The sequence below is a fragment of the Nematolebias whitei genome, chromosome 2, assembly GCF_014905685.2.
Source record: "Nematolebias whitei isolate Nwh7 chromosome 2, NemWhi1, whole genome shotgun sequence".
In the NCBI taxonomy this organism is placed as follows: Eukaryota; Metazoa; Chordata; class Actinopteri; order Cyprinodontiformes; family Rivulidae; genus Nematolebias; species Nematolebias whitei.
The window spans coordinates 34,242,537-34,261,499 of record NC_056499.1 but is presented as its reverse complement, the minus strand read 5'-3'; the positions used below and the strand labels follow the sequence as shown (position 1 = coordinate 34,261,499).

At 39.8% G+C, this 18,963-nt stretch overlaps 2 protein-coding genes across 2 annotated transcripts; both read right to left on the bottom strand.

The window, feature by feature from the left end:
- Positions 1-286: 286 nt before the first annotated feature.
- Positions 287-8,850, bottom strand: ubap1lb (ubiquitin associated protein 1-like b). Its single transcript, XM_037694264.1, has 5 exons — positions 8,844-8,850; positions 5,764-5,881; positions 4,628-5,224; positions 1,376-1,561; positions 287-394 (listed from the first exon to the last, which is right to left on the bottom strand). The coding sequence occupies exons 2-5, from the start codon at positions 5,866-5,868 to the stop codon at positions 287-289; spliced, it is 996 nt and encodes a 331-aa protein (XP_037550192.1). The 5' UTR covers positions 5,869-5,881; positions 8,844-8,850.
- A 3,000-nt stretch (positions 8,851-11,850) lies between these two features.
- pdcd7 (programmed cell death 7) lies at positions 11,851-17,587 on the bottom strand. The gene is made up of 5 exons (XM_037697639.1): positions 16,363-17,587; positions 16,145-16,283; positions 14,692-14,922; positions 12,971-13,058; positions 11,851-12,215 (listed from the first exon to the last, which is right to left on the bottom strand). The coding sequence occupies exons 1-5, from the start codon at positions 17,332-17,334 to the stop codon at positions 12,071-12,073; spliced, it is 1,575 nt and encodes a 524-aa protein (XP_037553567.1). The 5' UTR covers positions 17,335-17,587; the 3' UTR covers positions 11,851-12,070.
- Positions 17,588-18,963: the final 1,376 nt, after the last annotated feature.

Sequence of the window (18,963 nt, the reverse complement as noted above, 5' to 3'; positions counted from 1 at the left end):
AGTGTTTTTCTCTGAGATTAATGCAACAGATTTTAATCCAGTGAAATCCAGTGTGTGTGCGCTACGGTGACACCACAGTATCCAGAACAACAACACACACTCACAACAACACACTCCGTGAATTGGTGGTTGAACTGAAAATGTGCAAATTTAACCAAAAGCAACCATAAAAAATATCTTCAACTTTTAACTCAACAAACTTTCACCTCATTTCACGTGTACCAATATTTATTCTGGATTTTATTTTATTTTATTTTTTTATGTTAATGCAGCTCGATCAAGACATTCAAATGACGATTGTGTTTGTTTTGGTGGATCTTCTCTTGTTCTCAGGTGAAACTTCTTTTATTTTCCCCACCATCTGTTTTTCCTGCTGTCTGAGTCGCACTCTGTTCTGAGCGAAGGGGAGTTCATGTCATGGGAAAACACATAATGTGGAACAAGTTGTGGAATCTGGGCTCTATTTTTATTCCGGCTTAAAGTAGCTCTGTATTTGTGTTTCACCCTCGGGCCCACCCACAGCTCAGCCCCGTGGTGCAGTTTTGTTGCTATTTTTTAGATCATCTGATCTTTTATTTAAACTTACAACAATAACAATAATAAAAAGATAAACCGAATAATTTCTGGTGTAATAAAGGTAACTACTGTTAACATTAGTAAAAACAGAAAATATGAACAGCAGACAAACAGTATTGTGCAAAAAGTTTTAAGCTGATGTGGCAATTAAAGAAAGGCTGTAAAAAGCTTTGTCTGTACCACTTTACAATAAGGCTCCCCTTATAGATGGATAATAAATAGTTTATGGATATGTTATTAATTAATCTATAAACACTTTATAAATAATTAATAACTGCTTATTATGCATTAATTAAGGGTGACAGTGAGACAAAACTGAACAGTTTCTTGCCAAATAGTGAACCAAATCTGTTCACCTATACATTTCATCTAGAGTTGTTATATTAAACATTTCAGACTAAGTTATTACCTCGAGAGCATAATAAGCATTTGTAAACCTAATTTTGTTTTGCATTTAACATTGTACTTTATCACTGTATTATAAGTATCTACAATATTATATCCTAAAAAAAAAATTGGTTTACAAATGCTTATTGTGTTTACAAGGTAGTAATTTAGTCTGAAATGTTTAATATAACAACTCTGTATAGGTGAACAGATTTGGCTCACTATTTGGCAAGAAACTGGTCAGTTTTGTCTTACTGTCACCCTTAATTAATGCATAATAAGCAGTTACTAATGATTTACAAACTGTTTATAGAGGAATTAATAACGTATCTATAAAATATTTATTGTAAAGTGGTACCGCTTTGTCCAACCAATGTTTGTCTCTTGGAACCTGAACTTTGTTGGATCTAACCTGATCTGGGGTCTGCTGCCCTGTCCTCTGCAGAGCGATGATAGCAGTATGGAGGGGGTAGCCTCGAGCAGTGACGGCCCCCAGCAGCTCCCTCTCCTCTGGGCTCAGGGCCGACAGGAGCTCTGCAAATGAGTCAACAGCAGAGGTGGTGTCCGGGGTTCTTCTGGACTCTGGCCTGCGAGGCATCTAAAAGACAGCAGAAGGTGTACATGGTAAATAAATAAATAAAAATCATAAATATCAGAGTCAAGCATTTAACGTGATGTTAATGTTCCGACATCAGACTGGAGTCAAACATTGAGCTTTGCTGAGAAGACGACTCGCTCTTTCTAATCCCCATCAGCCTTTAATAACCTGCCTGACTTTACGCTGTTTATTTTTAGACCCCAGATCCCTGAAAGCATTTTAGAAATGTGAAGTGGGGGGAAAGAAATCTAGATGCAGAGAATTGATCTGCTCTTTCAACTAACAGGGCTGGCAATTATACAAGAACCACAGGACATTTGAAGATGTGTGCCCTCTGTACCTGTCGCTCTATAAATACACTCAGAGGGGTGTGCGCTGTGCTGGAGGTATTCTTTGAGATCCTGTGTGGTGTCGCCTAGATGAGTGGATTTACTGGCTCAGGAGAGAAGGTACCGTATTTTGTGGCGTATAAGTCGCATCATTCAAAAATCACCATGAAGAAGGAAAAAACATATATATGTCGCTTTGGCGTATAAGTCGCATTTATTATGCATTTATTTAATGGTCAAAACAACTTCATGTCAATTGGCCAGCATGGTGCCATCCATCCATTTATTCAACCTGTATTTAAACAGGTTAGTCCCACTGAGCCATGAGGACTCATTTACAAGAGAGACTTGGATTTTAACAAAGAGTGATGACAACAGTGGGCAGCAATAGACTATCACAAAGGATGCATACAAATTTAAGTTTTTTTTTGTTTGTTTTTTTACAAATAAAAATAAAATGGTAATTAAAGGGATAATTAAAGGAAAAGTTGTGAAAAAAACAGCTAGATTACGAGGCAGTGTAGAATACTAAAAACAGGAACATGTCTGCATTGGTTCTAGCCAGGAACTTAACAGATGTAAATCCATCCATCCAGCCAGCCATCCATCTATCCAACCATCCATCCATCCATCCATCCATTCATCCATCCATCCATTCATCCATCCATCCATCATGAACGGAGCCGTGAACTCTCCAGCGTTCCTCCGCCTGCACCAGCTGAGTGAAACGAGCGTGCACTGGAAGACTCGCTGTTGCAGTTCTTCTAAATTTAAAGTGTCAGTCAAAAATTGTGTTATGAATGTGGAAAATAAAAACGTATTTAAGTCGCTTTGACGTATAAGACTGACAAATCTATGCAAAATAACTGCGACTTATACGTCGAAAAACACGGTAGATCCCTGAGGTTTATTCTGCCCTCGTAGTAACTCATGAGAAACACAGGTTGTTTGTCCACGGGTCACCTGCATGGAGGCACACTGGCAGTCTTTAGTTCCTTTTTAGATGTTACATTAAAACAGGATGGTTTCTACACACTGCACAAAAAATAAAGCTGTGCTTTTGTTTTTTAAACGCTGATGTGATGAATGTGTTTCCAAAGTTATTTTAGTTAAACCAGAACCACACTGGAAATAAGTAGGGGTGCACTGGTAAATCAGCCCCGATTTCCTTAATTTTGGGTTATCGTTAATCGGTCGACATAAGAAACCGATTTTATCTTCTTCTTTTTTTTTTTTTGTAGTTTTAACAACAATTGTCTAAACTTCATTAATTTTGGCAGCACGACGGCTCAGTGGTTAGCACTGTTGCCTCACAGCAAGAAGGTCCTGGGTTCAATCCCTGGTTGGACTTGGGGTCTGTGTGTCGAATTTGCATGTTCTTCTCGTGCTTGCGTGGGTTTACTTCAGGTGCTCTGGTTTCCTCCCACAGACCAAAAACATGCATGTTATGCTGCCTTCAGGGCCAGGCCTCCCTTGCAAAAGAGATCTGTGATCTCAATGGGATTTGCCTGGTTAAATAAAGGTTAAGAAATAATAAATAAATATTTCAGAGCACTACCTCATGGCCATTTACAACAAGTTCGTATTGTTTAAGGGTATGTTTTTCAATAAAATAAGATTGGAGAACTGAAGGTGCATTGTGACCTTATAACACCTGACAGTGTTGCTTATAAAACAAAATCCATATCGGCCAAAATCAGAATCGACAGGTCAGACTTTTTAGAGATCGCCAGAAAACTGCAATAGGTGCACCCCTAGAAATAAGTGTTTTCACTTTCTTGTGTTATCCAAGTATTTTTATTGGATTTTGTGTATGTGCATTATTTTCAGTGAATAAACTCAGATCCAGTCAGAATAAAAGCAGTTCATGGTACTGGAGTATTACTGTATGATTAATGTATGATGGGATAGCGTGGGGTCAGTTTTTGTTTTGAAGGCCCATCTCAAAACCAAGTGCTCAGCTTGCTCAGATAAAAGTCGTTTTAGTGATGACTAAAGGAAGATTTGTGAATATTCAACACCATCTGCTGGTTTGTTTTAGACATTTTGCAGCACCCGTGGAAGCTTTTTGTTCTCCAGCGTTTAAACACTTTGTTTTAATTTACTGGTTAAGTTATTGTTCATATTTTTATTTTTTTAACATTATGAATGTGTTTCAGTGTTTCAGTCACTTGTCTTTTATTATCTTTTATTAAAGAGTAGACTTTAATAAGAAAACAAATTGCCACACAGCCTTGGATTCACAACAAGGCTGTGATTCTAATAAAAGTTAAAAAGACCTTCTTCTGATTTGATTTTAGATTGTTGCATTTTTACTCTCCTTTACTCTGATTAAAAATAGGAGAAAAACATCATTTATTTTAATGTTTTTAATTTAAAAAATGGTTTAAAAAGGTCCCCTTAACGCATCACGAACAATTATTAAACATAATGTCATAAAAAGGAATCAGGCTTTATATAAACCAATAATGTTTTCTCATTTAAAACTATTATTTAAACATTTGTGTGAAAATAAGAGTACATAAATGAATATCATGTAATTATGTTCAGGGTATATGAGTGAATAAGAGCTAAATTTTTGCGTTTTCCTGTTCAGTTTTTACTGCTTTATATCCTAATGTGCTTAAAATCGCAATAAACTAATTAAGCATTAAAGGAGAAAATCTCATCATCGGGGATAAACAACCTAAATATGAGTTATCATCTGTTGCATCGTATTAACATGCTGATATCTTACCATATTGTGTGGATTTTGATTACTGGTGGTTGCGTGGACTGTATTGGCAGCTCCGAGTGAAGAGGAGCTCTGGGTCCGGCTCAATGTGTCAAACTCCTGCTGTGGGGTCCAGTCCATCACTGAAAGGGAACACTGACGCAGGTTCTTCCTGCGCTGGTGAGGCAGGCTGCTCAGGCAGGACAGGGGGCTCAAAAGGTCAGGGACAAACGCTTTCTGTGTTTCCCACCGACCATTCTGACAGAAAACTGCGCTGCGAGCACTCCCTGAGCCAGCTTTCTCTGACGCATCCATCTTGACCTCCTGTGTGGGGTTCTCTCCTTCCTCCTCAGAGTCTGAGATGGTAAACTTGGCGCGCAGGACCGCAGGGTTCAGGCTGTTGGAGCGCTGTCGAGGGTTGGGCTCCCAGAAGTCAGAGCTGTGGCGGCTAGCCAGGCGGCTCTGCTGCGGACTGCTGAACATCATCCAGTATGGTGGACAGGAAGGCAAAAGTCCTGATGATGATGATGAGGAGGAGGAGGAGGGCTGAGGTTGCTGCTGGTGGATGGTGAACCCGTTTTGTAGTCCAGTTAGCACCCAGTTCTCCAAGCTGAATTCATACTGTCACATGAACAAACATCAAAAAGGACCATTCTGTCATTTCGACCCCTAACGCCGTCATCATTTCAAAGTGCTTCAATAAAAAACAGGTAGGTTTCATAAAACAAGAACAGTAAAACTATAATTAAACACATTTTTAAAACAAAATTTATGAACCACTCTGTGATTTTGTTGAAAAACGATAAATGCTCCTATTCTATCAGAAACAGTGTTAAAATGTTCTTCAGATGTTTTATTTCTACTTCCCATTACGCTGGTAAAGATCTGTTCTGGGACGGGCCTCAATCTAACAGGCTTTTAGTATGAGACTGCTGTCTACTGCAGGTAAGATACTGACCATTGACAGCAATTCTACAAAATCCCACTTCAAAAGATTCAAACTCGCCCTTTATGGCATTATTGCTGATACAACAATAGTACATGTAAAGAACACGACTTTACAGGTGCCGACACTTCATCCTGATCACTATTTTGAAAGTTAGATTTTAAAAAATCATAAGTAAAGCGCTCATTCCACACAGGGAGGAGAGCTAACTCACCTCTGTCTCCTGCAGTATGGACAGATAATCAGGCAGAGTAACTGTGACATCATTGACTTCCTGTAAGGCAGGAACCTGAGGCATCTTCAAAGGGACACCATCCATTCTGATCTGTCCTCTGAGACATGTGGACAAGGTCAACTTTAGGAAGTGCTCTCTACCACTGAAACAATGAGTTCAGAGACTAACAAACAGATGCAAAAAAAATAATAATTAAATATTGAATTCTTCTGGTCAAAGAGAAATTTTGACTCATAACATCTCGGTGCCTCCTCTCATAACTCATCAAAGGAATCTATTTAGACTTTTATTGTGAAGTTTTATGGCATTATATGTATACAATTACTGCATCGGCTATTCAACTAAATTAGTAGTAAAGTCTAGATTATTGGATGTTGGCAAAATTACTAAAATATATCTCTTTATAGTTGTCCTAATATTATCAATTTATTCAGATCCAGTAGAATAAATACAGTCTCCTAGACCAAAGCTTATCATTAAATATAGTTCTTGTCTTTTCTGATAGTTTACATATTTTTGAGACAAGAACTTCACTAACTTGAAAGTTCCTGGAGAAGCTTTAATGGGGACTGCCACGTTGCAGCCATTTTTAAATTATGATTTGACAACATTTTTTGGTTTGAATTCAGAATATGTTGTGCATCACTGTCAGGTACTACCACCCCAAATTTCAGCTCAATATATTTTCAAACAACTGGGTTATCATATTTTTTTCTCTTTTATCAAAGGTTTTTCAAAAGGTTTTCGAATGTTTTCTTTTAGCAATCTTGAAAATTTGATTTGCATTAGGTGGCTTCCGTTCTAGGCAGTCCCCAACAACTCGCTCTCAGCTACGACCATACTGGATTTCAGCTCAATATCTCAAATAATTACTGATTTATAGTCAATTTTGAGTTTTCTGAGATAGCTGTGGCAGCCATCTTGGTCCAAAATGACTCTAAAAATTAATCAGAGTTTTGTTCAGAGACCTTTGCTCTCTAGGTCATGTGACCTCACTGTGGTAGTTCGTGTTCTGTCAGTGTTTTTCCATGTGAAAAATGGCATCTTTACCAATTACATCGCCATGGTAACTCGAAACACCAGTACAAGTAATCGCATACATCACCAGGCCGAGCTGGTTGTTTTGATACAACATTTGTGGGGGGACACGTTGTGGTTCGGGTCGCATTAAAGTTGATGGAAGAGTAAGACCCTCTTCAGGTGGATAATAATAGGGGACTGCATTTCTAGGCAGTCCCCAATAAACACGCTACACTTTGTCTTGGGGTCAAAGATCTTCAAGGTCCACACAGAATCTAAATGCTGTCTGAACATAATGTCGATTTTTATTCTTTCAAAGGTCAAATGTTTCCTTCCTTCAGTTTATTGTCATTTTTTAAGCAACTATAATGTTTACAGTATGAGTCAGAGCTGGTGGTCGTGAACTAACTGCAGCCTCCGTCAGATGAGGCTCCAGATGTCAAATATATATTTATATATATATATGTTTATATGTTTTGCTGGCACATTTGAAAACATTAGGTCACACTTTTGATGGAACTGTAATAACCAAAACTGGAACGATCTCCCTCTTCCCATCAGACGAGCCCCTTCACTGTCCATTTTTAAAAAGCTTTTAAAAACACATTTTTACTCCCTGGCTTATGGCACAGCCTGAACTCTGCACTACTGTTTAATTGTTTTTATTGATACTAATGTTTGACCTGTTTTATTCTTTTATGTGTTTAATAAATGTTCTTGATTTTATGTGTATACAGCACTTTGTTGCAGCTGTGGTTGTTTTAAAGGGCTTCATAAGTATTATTATTATTATTAAAATTGTTAAAATTCTACCCATCCATCCATTTTCATTACTCATTTTTCTGTGCAGGCTCAGCATCACTGAGCGACACACCAACATTCTTGATGTTAAATAAAAATATAATGTTAATTTAAGTGACCTAAATATTTCAAATGTGTCAGCATTTTTATTTTGTGTGTGCGAAACTGAACTTGTATTTTATTGTCCGTGCTCCTGTTTAGACTTCTACGGGAGTTCAGCTACAAACAGGGAACCATCGCAGACGATGTGCACTCTACTACGTGCATGAGCGCAGTGAGAAAGGCTGGAGTCTAAATCAGATTTACTTTCCCAGAAATCCTGTCTGCCTGCACCACAACATCTTTATATCGGTTGCACAACAAAGAGTGGGTCACGTGCAGGGAAAGATCCAAAGCCCGCTGCACATGTGAGTGCATCCCCCTGTCAGAAGTAATGTGGATATAAATACAACAGATAGAAGAAGAGACCTGTGTTTCCTCAGGTTCTGTGTGAGCAGATGGTCTCTGTCAGACACAAAGTGATGCGTTTGACTAATAGTAAAGATGTTCGGTGGCGTCAGGGCCGCCTGCTCAGCCTCAGCTCCTTCTGTCCACTCAGAGTTAATAAGACTAAAACTCAGGGCAGACAGATGGCCCAGGGCTTCCTGCAGCACAGAAGACAGATGCTTCTTAATCTTATTGTGTTTCTGACATGCATTTTCATCCAAATGCTACCGGGAAAACACCATTAAAGTCAAACCAGTGAAAGGTTTTACTTACAGTAATGTTAAAAAATTCTAAAGTCACTCATTTCTGTGTGTTCACCTTCTAAAGGCTGTGTTTGAGTTCATTGAAAGTGCTCCTGAGCAATACTCTGAAGATCTTAAGAAATGAATTGCTTCTTCTTTTTTCTTTTTTTTTACTCAGTCTAGGAAATGTGGCCATTTTTGAAAAAATGCTACTTTTAACTAATTTGAGTCCCTGAGAGACAGAAAATGCCTAACATGAGGAATAAAACAGTTTTATATCTACACATAACATTCAACTATAAGTAAATATGACACTTTATACAGTTTGTCACAAAAACAATTTGTTTGTTCTCTATTTGGCTCCTTAGAAACACAATATAAAAGGATAAATTCAGTAGGTGAATGATAAAATGCTCCTTTACATTATTACCTGTGCTCTCATCCATCAGTCATTTCCTAATGTTTCTGTGTTTAAGAACAGCATGAGGGTTTTAGAGTCAGAGATCTCACCTGTGGGTTGTCGGTGCTGCTGTCAGTCTGTGTGTGAAGCTGAGACTGAAGCGTCACTCAGGAGGTTCAGTCACCTGGATCACTAATCCACTAACCTTCAAGAACCACATCATCTGCACACACACTCACACACACACACACACACACACATTCAAGTTAAGTAGAAGGATTAGACAGTATATCTACCAAAAAGAGGCAAATAGTTCATCAACTGCATTACAGACACCCATTTTGTAAATAAATCATTTCAGCACTATAAGTGCTGGTCATAAAATTAGAATATCATGAAAAAGTTTAGGTATTTCAGTAATTCCATTCAAACGTGAAACTTGTATATTATATTCATTCTTTACACACAAGATTGATATTTTTCAAATGTTTATTTCTTTTAATGTGGATGATTATAACTGACAACTAATGAAAACCCCAAATTCAGTATCTCAGAAAATTTGAATATTACTTAAGACCAATAAAAAAAGGGGTTTTAGAAATGTTGACCAACTGAAAAGTATGAACATGAAAAGTATGAGCATGTGCAGCATCAATACTTAGTTGGAGCTTATTTTGCCTGGATTTCTGCAGCAATGCAGCGTGGCATGGAGTCGATCAGTCTGTGACACTGCTCAGGTGTTGTAAGAGTCCAGGTTGCTCTGATAGTGGCCTTCAGCTCTTCTGAATTGTTGGGTCTGATGTTTCACATCTTCCTCTTCACAATACCTCATAGATTTTCTATGGGTTAAGGTCAGACGAGTTTAATGGCCAATTAAGAACAGGGATACCATGATCCTTAAACCAGGTACTGGTAGCTTTGGCACTGTGTGCAGGTCCCAAGTCCTGTTGGAAAATGAAATCTGCATCAATAAAGTCGGTCAGCAGCAGGAAACATGAAGTGCTCTAAAACTTCCTGGTAGATGGCTGCATTGATATTGGACCTCATAAAACACAGTGGACCATCACCAGCAGATGAGATGGCACCCCAAACCATCAATGACTGTGGAAACTTGACACTGGACCTCAAGCAACGTGGATTCGGTGCCTCTCCTCTCTCCCCCCAGACTCTGGGACCTTGATTTCCAAAGGAAATGCAAAATTTACTTTCATCAAAAAACATACTTTGGACCAATCAGCAGCAGTCCAGTCCTTTTTGTCTTTAGCCCAAGTTAGATGCTTCTGACACTGTCTCTTGTTCAAGAGTGATTTGTCACAAGGACTGCAACAGCTGAAACCCATGTCTTGCATATGTCTGTGCGTGGTGGTTCTTGAAGCACTAACTTCAGCTACAGTCCACTCTTTGTGAAATCCCGCCCCACACACACACACACACACACACATTTTTGAATGGGTTTTGTTTCACCATCCTCTCCAGGGTGTGGTTATCCCTATTGCTTGTACACTTTTTTCTTCTCCCTTCACCTCTCTGTTAATGTGCTTGGACACAGAGCTCTGTGAACAGCCAGCCTCTTTAGCAATGACAGCAGTGTCTTGCCCTCCTTATGCAAGGTGTAACTGGTCCTCTTTTGGACAACTGTCAAGTCAGCAGTCTTCCCCATGATTGTGTATTTTACAGAACTAGACTGAGAGACCATTTCAAGGCCTTACAAGTGCTTTGAGTTAATTAGCTGACTGGTTGAGAGACTGAAATTGGAGTTTTTCATTAGTTGTCAGTTATAATCATCAACAGGAAAAGAAATTGAAATATATCTGTATATATATATGTGTGTGTGTGTGTGTGTGTGTAATGAATGAATATACAAGTTTCACTTTTTGAATGGAATTACTTAAATAAATCAACTTTTTCATGATATTCTAATTTTATGACCAGCACCTGTACATGTACAGCACTGACACGTCCACCAACAGGCAGTAAATGCAGTGGGGTGACAGTCAAAAAACAAGTTTTAAGCCATTTATGGTCAATTTATTTAATTCGCATTCAGTTTCTGTTTTTAGATAAATAAAAAAAATTGAGCGGTTGAAAAGAAAAGTGCTAAAACTAGTTTACTCTGTTTGACATGTCAAAACGTAACATCTTAAGCTTCAAAAATTATTTTAAACACCACTAAAAACCCTTTTTTGCAGAAATATCATTTGGACGGTTCTTGCAGTTTGTTATAATGGAAACTGAAGAAAATAAATAGCATTAGCACATCAATGTTTACTTTATATGGTTTTACAATCTGGGATGTTGTTAAGACAAAAGAGTTTGTGGAACATCTTTGTTAGGATGAACTCATTACATACTCCTGAGCAGATGATCTAAGAGCCTCCTTCATGACACCAAAAACAAAGTAATATTTAGTTAAACTACATTTTGGTACATAACTGAAAAAAACAAACATTTGAGCTTATTTGATTAATAACAATCTTTATTTTCATTAAAAACAATGGAAATAGAGCTAATTTAACGTTATATAGCACAATTCCACCAGTGAATTGGTGGTTCCACCTTATCACCATGGTGGAGGTGTTGGTGTGCCTGAATGATCCGAGGAGCTGAGCTGTCAGGAACAATTGCCTTCAACAGGTTTTCTGAAGGCAGATTGGTTGAAGGTGACAGGCCAAGTATGCAGACTCCCCTTAACGATGACACCTGGTCAGGCTCAGCCCTAATGAACTGCATGGGTTCATCTTTCTGTAGCCCACCACCTGCAGGAGGGGCCATACAGGTCAGGTGCAGTGTGCACAAGACAAAGGTGCCCCGATCCTAACAGCATTTTTGCTTTTGAAGCTGCCTCTTAAGACACAGAATATCACCTCTTTGATGGGGAAGGAGCCCGAGTGTGTGAGGCCGAGACGTATTAACTTTGAGAACAGTGTTGCAAAGGTTTTTTATTTAAAAAGAGAGAAAATGTATCACTTTTTTTTTTATATTCATTCACGGAACGACAACAAAATAAACATTTGAGAGAATAAACCCTTCTGAAGTAAATAAACATATAGAATAAATTCATAACGTAGCTGCGTTGATTTACCTCAAAGGCGCAGCAGAAAACATGTTTATTCCCTGCTTTTCTCATGAAACATCCTTTGTACAAGTTAAAAACGACTTAGTATACTACAGACTGTTTGTTACAAACTCAAGGACTAAAGTGAGGGCAGGAATTTGTCCTCCATCTTTGTGCGTTCAGGAGATGGAAATACAACACCCGCTCAGTTCGGTCTTGTCATCTTCAGCTGGTTTCACACCAGCAGCTTCTGCCCAGCTGTGAGTAACAGAGCAGGAAGAGTCAGAGGTTGTCACAGTCAGAGTCAGCAGCCTGCAGGGCAGAAGCCCAGGTCTGGTCTGAGGGGGGGTCTGGAAGGATCCAGCTCTGAGGAACTGAAGAACCGTCCGGATGATCTGCTGTAACCAGAAACATATCCCACTCTCTCCTGAAAGGAAACCACAGGTACACATTAAAAACATCTGGAACCAGTTTCAGGGTTCTGGTTTACTTCAAGTTCAGCTGCTGACACTAAAGTTCAGTTTCCACCCAGCTGTACTGGAAGTTCAGAAGAATTACTGAATGTTTGCTTCCATCTTCTGCTGTGAACAGATATGGAACTCTGGTTCTGTGTACTAAAACAACGGAATGAACTGAACTACTTCACTGAAAAAACACTTGCATTTTAAAACGTTAGAAATAAAACTGATAATTGCTTAATGATGAAAAATGAAAGAAAGGTTGAGCGCACGTGGGTCGGTGAGCCTGTAGAGTGACTGGTGCCGTGTGCAAAGACACAATGTAGGACGACACGAAGCGCAGCAGGAACAATCTGTACACCCCATCTGACAAACATTTTCACAATACAACGCCCTGGCCTCTCACAGACCCACAATGTGGGCTCCTATGTAAAAAACAAAGTACTGGCACTGCTGTAACATCCTGTGAGTCAGGTGACTCCATCATTGTTTCCACTGCCTGATAACACAAACACCAAGTGATACCACGTATGCCCTCTGGTGCTGATTCCAGATGGGAATATAATTCACGCACGCACACAAACATGACTCTGGTTAGAGCTGGCGTCTTGTTTTGTTACTGCACTGACAAACTTTATTCACCTTGAATCTTATTGAGCTGCATGTTCTAGCCTGTTTCAAGTTTTTTCTGATTCTTTGATGAGGCATGAAGCTGAAGACAAACCTGATTTGCATCAAAGCCGGCAGGGACCGGTCTGCCTGGCTGTAATACTCCAAGAAGGGCTGCAGGACACAATCAGCCGGGAGCTCTTCTGCCAAAACACAAAACAACAATGATGGCAGGGTTTCAGCATACAGCAGCCAAGCTAATTTAATGCCATTTTTTAACATTTTTATTGTCACTGACAATGCATGCATAAATTGCATGTTATGTAAAATGCCATTTTAATGCAACTGACAGACTATTACACTTTTTTTTTTTTTGTTATACAGAAGATAATCAAATGATGTGCCTTAAAAAGTATTTCCTGATAATTCTACCTTATTAAGGTTATACTAACTTAACTAATTAAAGAGGCATGGAGCAGAACTCAGAACTTTATACTGGACTAATACTAACATTCGACATAATATGTGTTTTATGAAGTGCAACAGTGTGGACAAATGAAAACGAAAGTGTGCAGAAGGATGATCAGAAACCACTTCTTGGTTGTTCTTTAGCGAGTCATGTCGGTTCTTCTCATCCTGAACATTTCATTGTACTGTTGATCCTGTGTTAACCTGCATATAACAAATAAACAATGTAACACTGATTAATCTATATTTACCTTGGATAAAGTCCATAAAATGGAAGTTAGCAGATAAAACATGATCAAACTATGTGAAATTATAGATAGGAGGATTTTGTCAAGCCCTACTTCAGTACTGAATGTCCCTTTGATTTGATTGAGGCAGACGACAGAAGAGTTTGTGCAAAAATTCACACTTTCAGTTACAAAAAATAAAGGAGGTGCATTCGATCTGTAGCTCTTCATGATGGCAGGGTATTTGTTCTGATACCTCAGAGCCACAGTTAGCACAAAAACTATGAGGGAACACATTCTTTTTACTTATCCCTTATGGGGCTATGAAGTCTGTTGATTCTCTCTGTGGTTAACTAGATTTTTCAACTAAGTTGCTGTTTGATCATCAATATTACTTTGGTAATAAATCCCTTTGTTCTTGTTTAATACTGCAACACTTTACCTGGTTTATTTTGCTTTGATCCTGTGTACAATTAAAAATTGCAGATGTTTATGATGAAGAATACATACAGTGCTTCAAACTGACGCTCTCACAGAGAGAGCATAAAGTTGCTTTTTTATTTATTTATGGAGGAGGGGAGTTAAATGGAGACAAAGCTTTGCTGCAATCTTTAAAAATATACATATTTTAGTGTTATAACTGTTTAAGAACTGAAGCAGCAGAAACAGTAAACCACACCAAGCGAGACACTCAGCTGTGCACGTTTCCACTTCAGCTGATCACTTTTTGCCACACCGGCTTACCCTTTTCACATGTCTACCATAACAACTGTTTTTAGTTTTAAAGCAAATTTCTCTGCAGCCAGGCCCTAAATCCCCCGTCTTCCAGTCTCTTTAGCTGAAGCTTGAATTGATCCATTTTGTCTCTGCTCCTAAACTTTTCATGTTTTCCCTTAAATCCCATTATATTCCTGCAATTACAAACAAATCGTCCAGAAATTATGATTTTGTGTGTTACTCTAATGTAACACTAATACATCACCCTGATGAGTAAGGTAATACAACTGAGATTCCAATTCAATGCTTTGTTAATGTCACTTAAGGCCTTAAGATTTGCAAAATGCATTTATTGACTTTTAATGCTTTTTAATGCTCTCGCAGAAACCCTGGATACCAACAGCCATAATAGACCAGCCAATACCTCCAAACAGCATGGAGTCCACCCTGCGTTTCCGCTCCAGCTGCTTTTTTCTCTCCTTCTTCACTCGTCTTTCCTGCTCCCGCCTCCTCTCCTCTTCCTGCTCTCCTTCCAGCATCACCATCAGAGCTTTCTCCTCTGCAGAGTAGAGCGTTGTCCTCTTCTTTATCACACACCTCAGCTGCTCCAGTATGCTGCTGAACGTCTCGTCCCACTGCTGCTCGGTGTCGATACCTTAAAAACAAACTCAGATTGTCACACAAAATCTACATCCTGCACCTCCTGCTAATAAAACCCTGGCCGACTTTTACCAAATAAGGAGCAGAATTAGCTAAATTAAAAAATTGTTTTAAACAAATTTTCCAGCAGATTTGTTGTCAAATTAGAAATTAATTGACAAATTTTAATCCTGAAATAATCAATCTTTGAGGAACCAAATCATTACAATCACTTCTGAACATCACTATTATTTTTCAAATAGTTATTTAGCTTTATTCCAAACGGTTTTGGAAAGTGTTGGAGGACTAAAAATGCAGGGATGGATGTGGTTTGACAGAAAGTGAAACACATAAAACGTTTGCTTCAGAATGTTCATCAGCAATAAAATAAACATTAAAGCGAAAGTAGTACCGTAATTATGTTTAAGTATCACAATGGACTTTAAGTAACTCGGGGTCTTATTCACGAATGAGGGACAAAAGGAGCGAGAGATCGATAGGCGGATAGGTGCAGCGTCTGCAGTGAAGAGGGTGCTGCACCGGTCTGTTGTGGTGAAAAAGGCAAAGCTCTCAATTTACCGGTCGATCTACGTTCCTACCCTCATCTATGGTCATGAGCTTTGGGTTGTGACCGAAAGAACGAGATCTCGGATACAAGCGGCCGAAATGGGTTTTCTCCGCAGGGTGTCTGGACTCTCCCTTACAGATAGGGTGAGAAGCTTAATCATCCAGGAGGGACTCTGAGTAGAGCCGCTGCTTCTCCACATCGAGAGGAGCCAGTTGAGGTGGCTTGGGCATCTGGTTAGGATGCCTCCTGGACGCCTCCCTGGTGAGGTGTTCTGGACACGTCCCACCGGGAGGAGACCCAGAGGAAGACCCAGGACACGCTGGAGGGATTATGTTTCTCGGCTGGCCTGGGAACGCCTTGGGATTCCCCCGGAGGAGCTGGACCAAGAGACTGGGGAGAGGGAAGTCTGGGCCTCCCTACTTAGGCTGCTACCCCCGTGACCCGACCCCGGATAAGTGGAAGAAAATGGATGGATGGATAGTACCGTAATTAATTTTTATTTATCTATTTAACCCAAAATTTAGATTGACAGCTCAACCATTTAATTGAAAAATAAAAAAGTTTTGGGCTTTTTCCTCACAGTCAGAACAATTAAATGTATCTTGTTTTGCTGGCATGAAGTCTGCTGTTTTATAAAAATCCTGAATGCCGAATCACCATCAACTCTCACCTTTCCGTGATGCTGCCTCTTTCCTGAGCTTGCGCAGCTTCTCCAGAGATTTCAGAACGTCCTGCATCCTCTTCACATCCGCCTGCTTCTTCCTCACCTCACACAGAACAGCATCTGCAGCCAGTTTCAGCTCATGCTCCTAAAACACAAGCAAGCATTGATATTCCTCATCCTCTCATGGCAGTTTATGTAGCACACTTAAAAAGAGGCATTCTTGCCTTCTTCTTCTCCTCCACTTGCTGTATTCGTCTCATCCTCCACTTATCTATGGCAGCCTCCTTCTCTGCGCAGCGCTCCTCGGCCCGTTTTCTCTCCATCTGCAGCTCCTTCCTGGCCCTCAGGCGTCGAGCCCTTTTCTGTGCAGCCCGGGACACTTTAACCTTCAGCTGCTGTAAACACTGGGCGTCACTGAGCAGCTTTAGTTTCTCCTGCAGCTCCTCCTTCACATATAAAGCTTGCAGATAGGAGTCTTCCCACACACTGTCATCATGCATGTTGTCTTTCAGACTGTGACAGAACTCTTCCAGCTGTGCGACCAGCTGTGCTGACCCGTACAGGGTCTCTCTAAAGACGGAGACAGAGATGGGGTTTGGCTGTTGTTGCTGGGTCTGTGGGCTCCTGGTTGTCGTACCTCTGCTCTGTAAAAACCACGTCAGCCACTGCTTGTCCTGCCTCCTCTGCGCGGTGTCCTCATCCTCTGGGTGTGTTGCTGAGCTACAGCCATGGTCCTGAGGTGGATCCGGGGGAGCCCAGTAAAAATCTCCCCCCTCATGGTGATCTTGACGTTGCCTCTCCGACACAGTTTCGTACCTGGGAGGAGCAGCAGAGCCGAGCTGAGAGGAGAAAGCCTGAAACGTGGAGACTCCGGTGCTGCTGTACGGGTCTACCGGACCGGGGGGCGCCATACCCGGGTGGTGTCCGGGTGAAGGGTAGTTCAAGGGAAGCGGAGGGACTGAAGGGTCAAAGCTATACTGATTTGGATACCGAGGTCCCCTAAAAGCCTCTCCACCAGATGGAGGAGTGGGAAAGTCGTACCTGGGTCCGTACTGGAAAGGTGGAGGTGTCCACGATGGGGCGCTGGGGTCTGGCTGCAGACCCCGCTGCTCGGTGTGTTGTGTCTGCAGATAGCCTCCATTATAAGCAGAAGGCTGTAAAGTTTCTGGCTGACCATACTGAAAGGAATTATCCATGCTGTGAGACACACGGTGCAGCTAACACAGCTCCACTCCGTGTTTATGCGGCGACCTTCTTCCTCTTTACGTTGTTGGCGGATATCAGCTGCATACCACAGACTACAACACCGGAATATGTAACAATGCTATGTACTCGATTACAAAAACAACTGTATTCCACGAAACAGGTTTGTTGTAACTAAGAAAACAAGTACTACTTTATGTTTTCCTAAACTCTATCGCCATGTTTTTTTCTTCTTCTTCTTCTTCTTTTGTTTTTTTGGCTCTTCTTCTTCTTTAAATTGAAGCAGTTCAGTCACTTCATGGTGCCCTGCTGCCCCCTGCTGGTGACACAACAAATTACAAACAAGTTCTTTATTTAACGTTATCTGCAGTAAAAGGTCTTCATTAAAAGAGAAGAAATTGTTGTACTGTACATATAAAGACATCAATCTAAACCGAAATAAAATAAACAAACAGGAAAATGAACACAGGGAAAATGCTACAATGATACATATCACAGTGGTTTTAGTGCCTTTTTGTTATCAGAGTCTTAATTGGCCGAATATAACACTTGACCTCATTGTAATAAAAATAAAAAAACAGCAAAGCTTGGCTTCTTTCCAGAGTATTTTCTACAATAAATGTGATTTTGCCAGGTTTATTTATAAGGTACTGGCATTCAGAATTGTTTTATGCATGTTTTTCATCCACAGAATGTGCTTCAATGTTATTGTGAATAAAGTCACGTACATTCTGCCCAAAGAAATTAACAAATGGACAAAATCTCTTTTTAATGTCATTTATGGCTCCAAAAAGTTAAGGTTTTGCAAGAGGAAGAACAAAGTCTTAACACAATCCTCTTGGGGTGTCCAAATTTGTCATGTTGTCAATCGTTTTAGAAAATGGAGTAGCTGGATATGTAAAAATGCAAAATGTTTATAGCAAGTCTAAAAACAAACTACAACAGAGGAATGAAGACTAAAATTACTATGCTCGCATGTTTTTCGGGTCACAGTATGCTAATGTCCCTGACATTCAGGGAAAAAAATGTGTAGTGTTTTAAGATAAACGCTTACTCTCACGTGTGCTAAATTAGGGGACAAAAAAAAGTTAGTTTTTCCTTTTAGATTATTGTGTTTTGTGATTATTTTGGTAAACTTTCTAAAGCTGAATCCAGCCAGTGAGCAGCACCGAGACCGAGAGGAATGCTGCATTCACTTACAACTGGAAATCTGGGGTTTGAAAATTTCATCTGACTGGGGAACGGGGGAGAAGTTATAAAACGACAACGACCTGGCAGTTTTTATGTTACACTCAGCTGTGATTTTTTTTTATTGTGACTTTGGCATTTAATATACATTCAAAAAGGTAAGGTAATATTAAATATCATAGCTACTGAGTTTATAAAAAAAAAGCAATACACACAGCACCAGTCGCTCATTTTACTCAACGCATTTTTTTATATAAAAGTAATTTAATAAGTCAAACTACTATTAACAAGCGTTTGTTTGTTTAACGGTAAAGTAAGGAAATCTTTAGCACACAACTCGCGTGCTTTCCATGTCGGCTTCTCAATTTCGTGATGCTCTTAAATGCAACCTTTAATGTTCGCGTGAGCAGCGGCAGAAGATTTGCGGAAGTGTG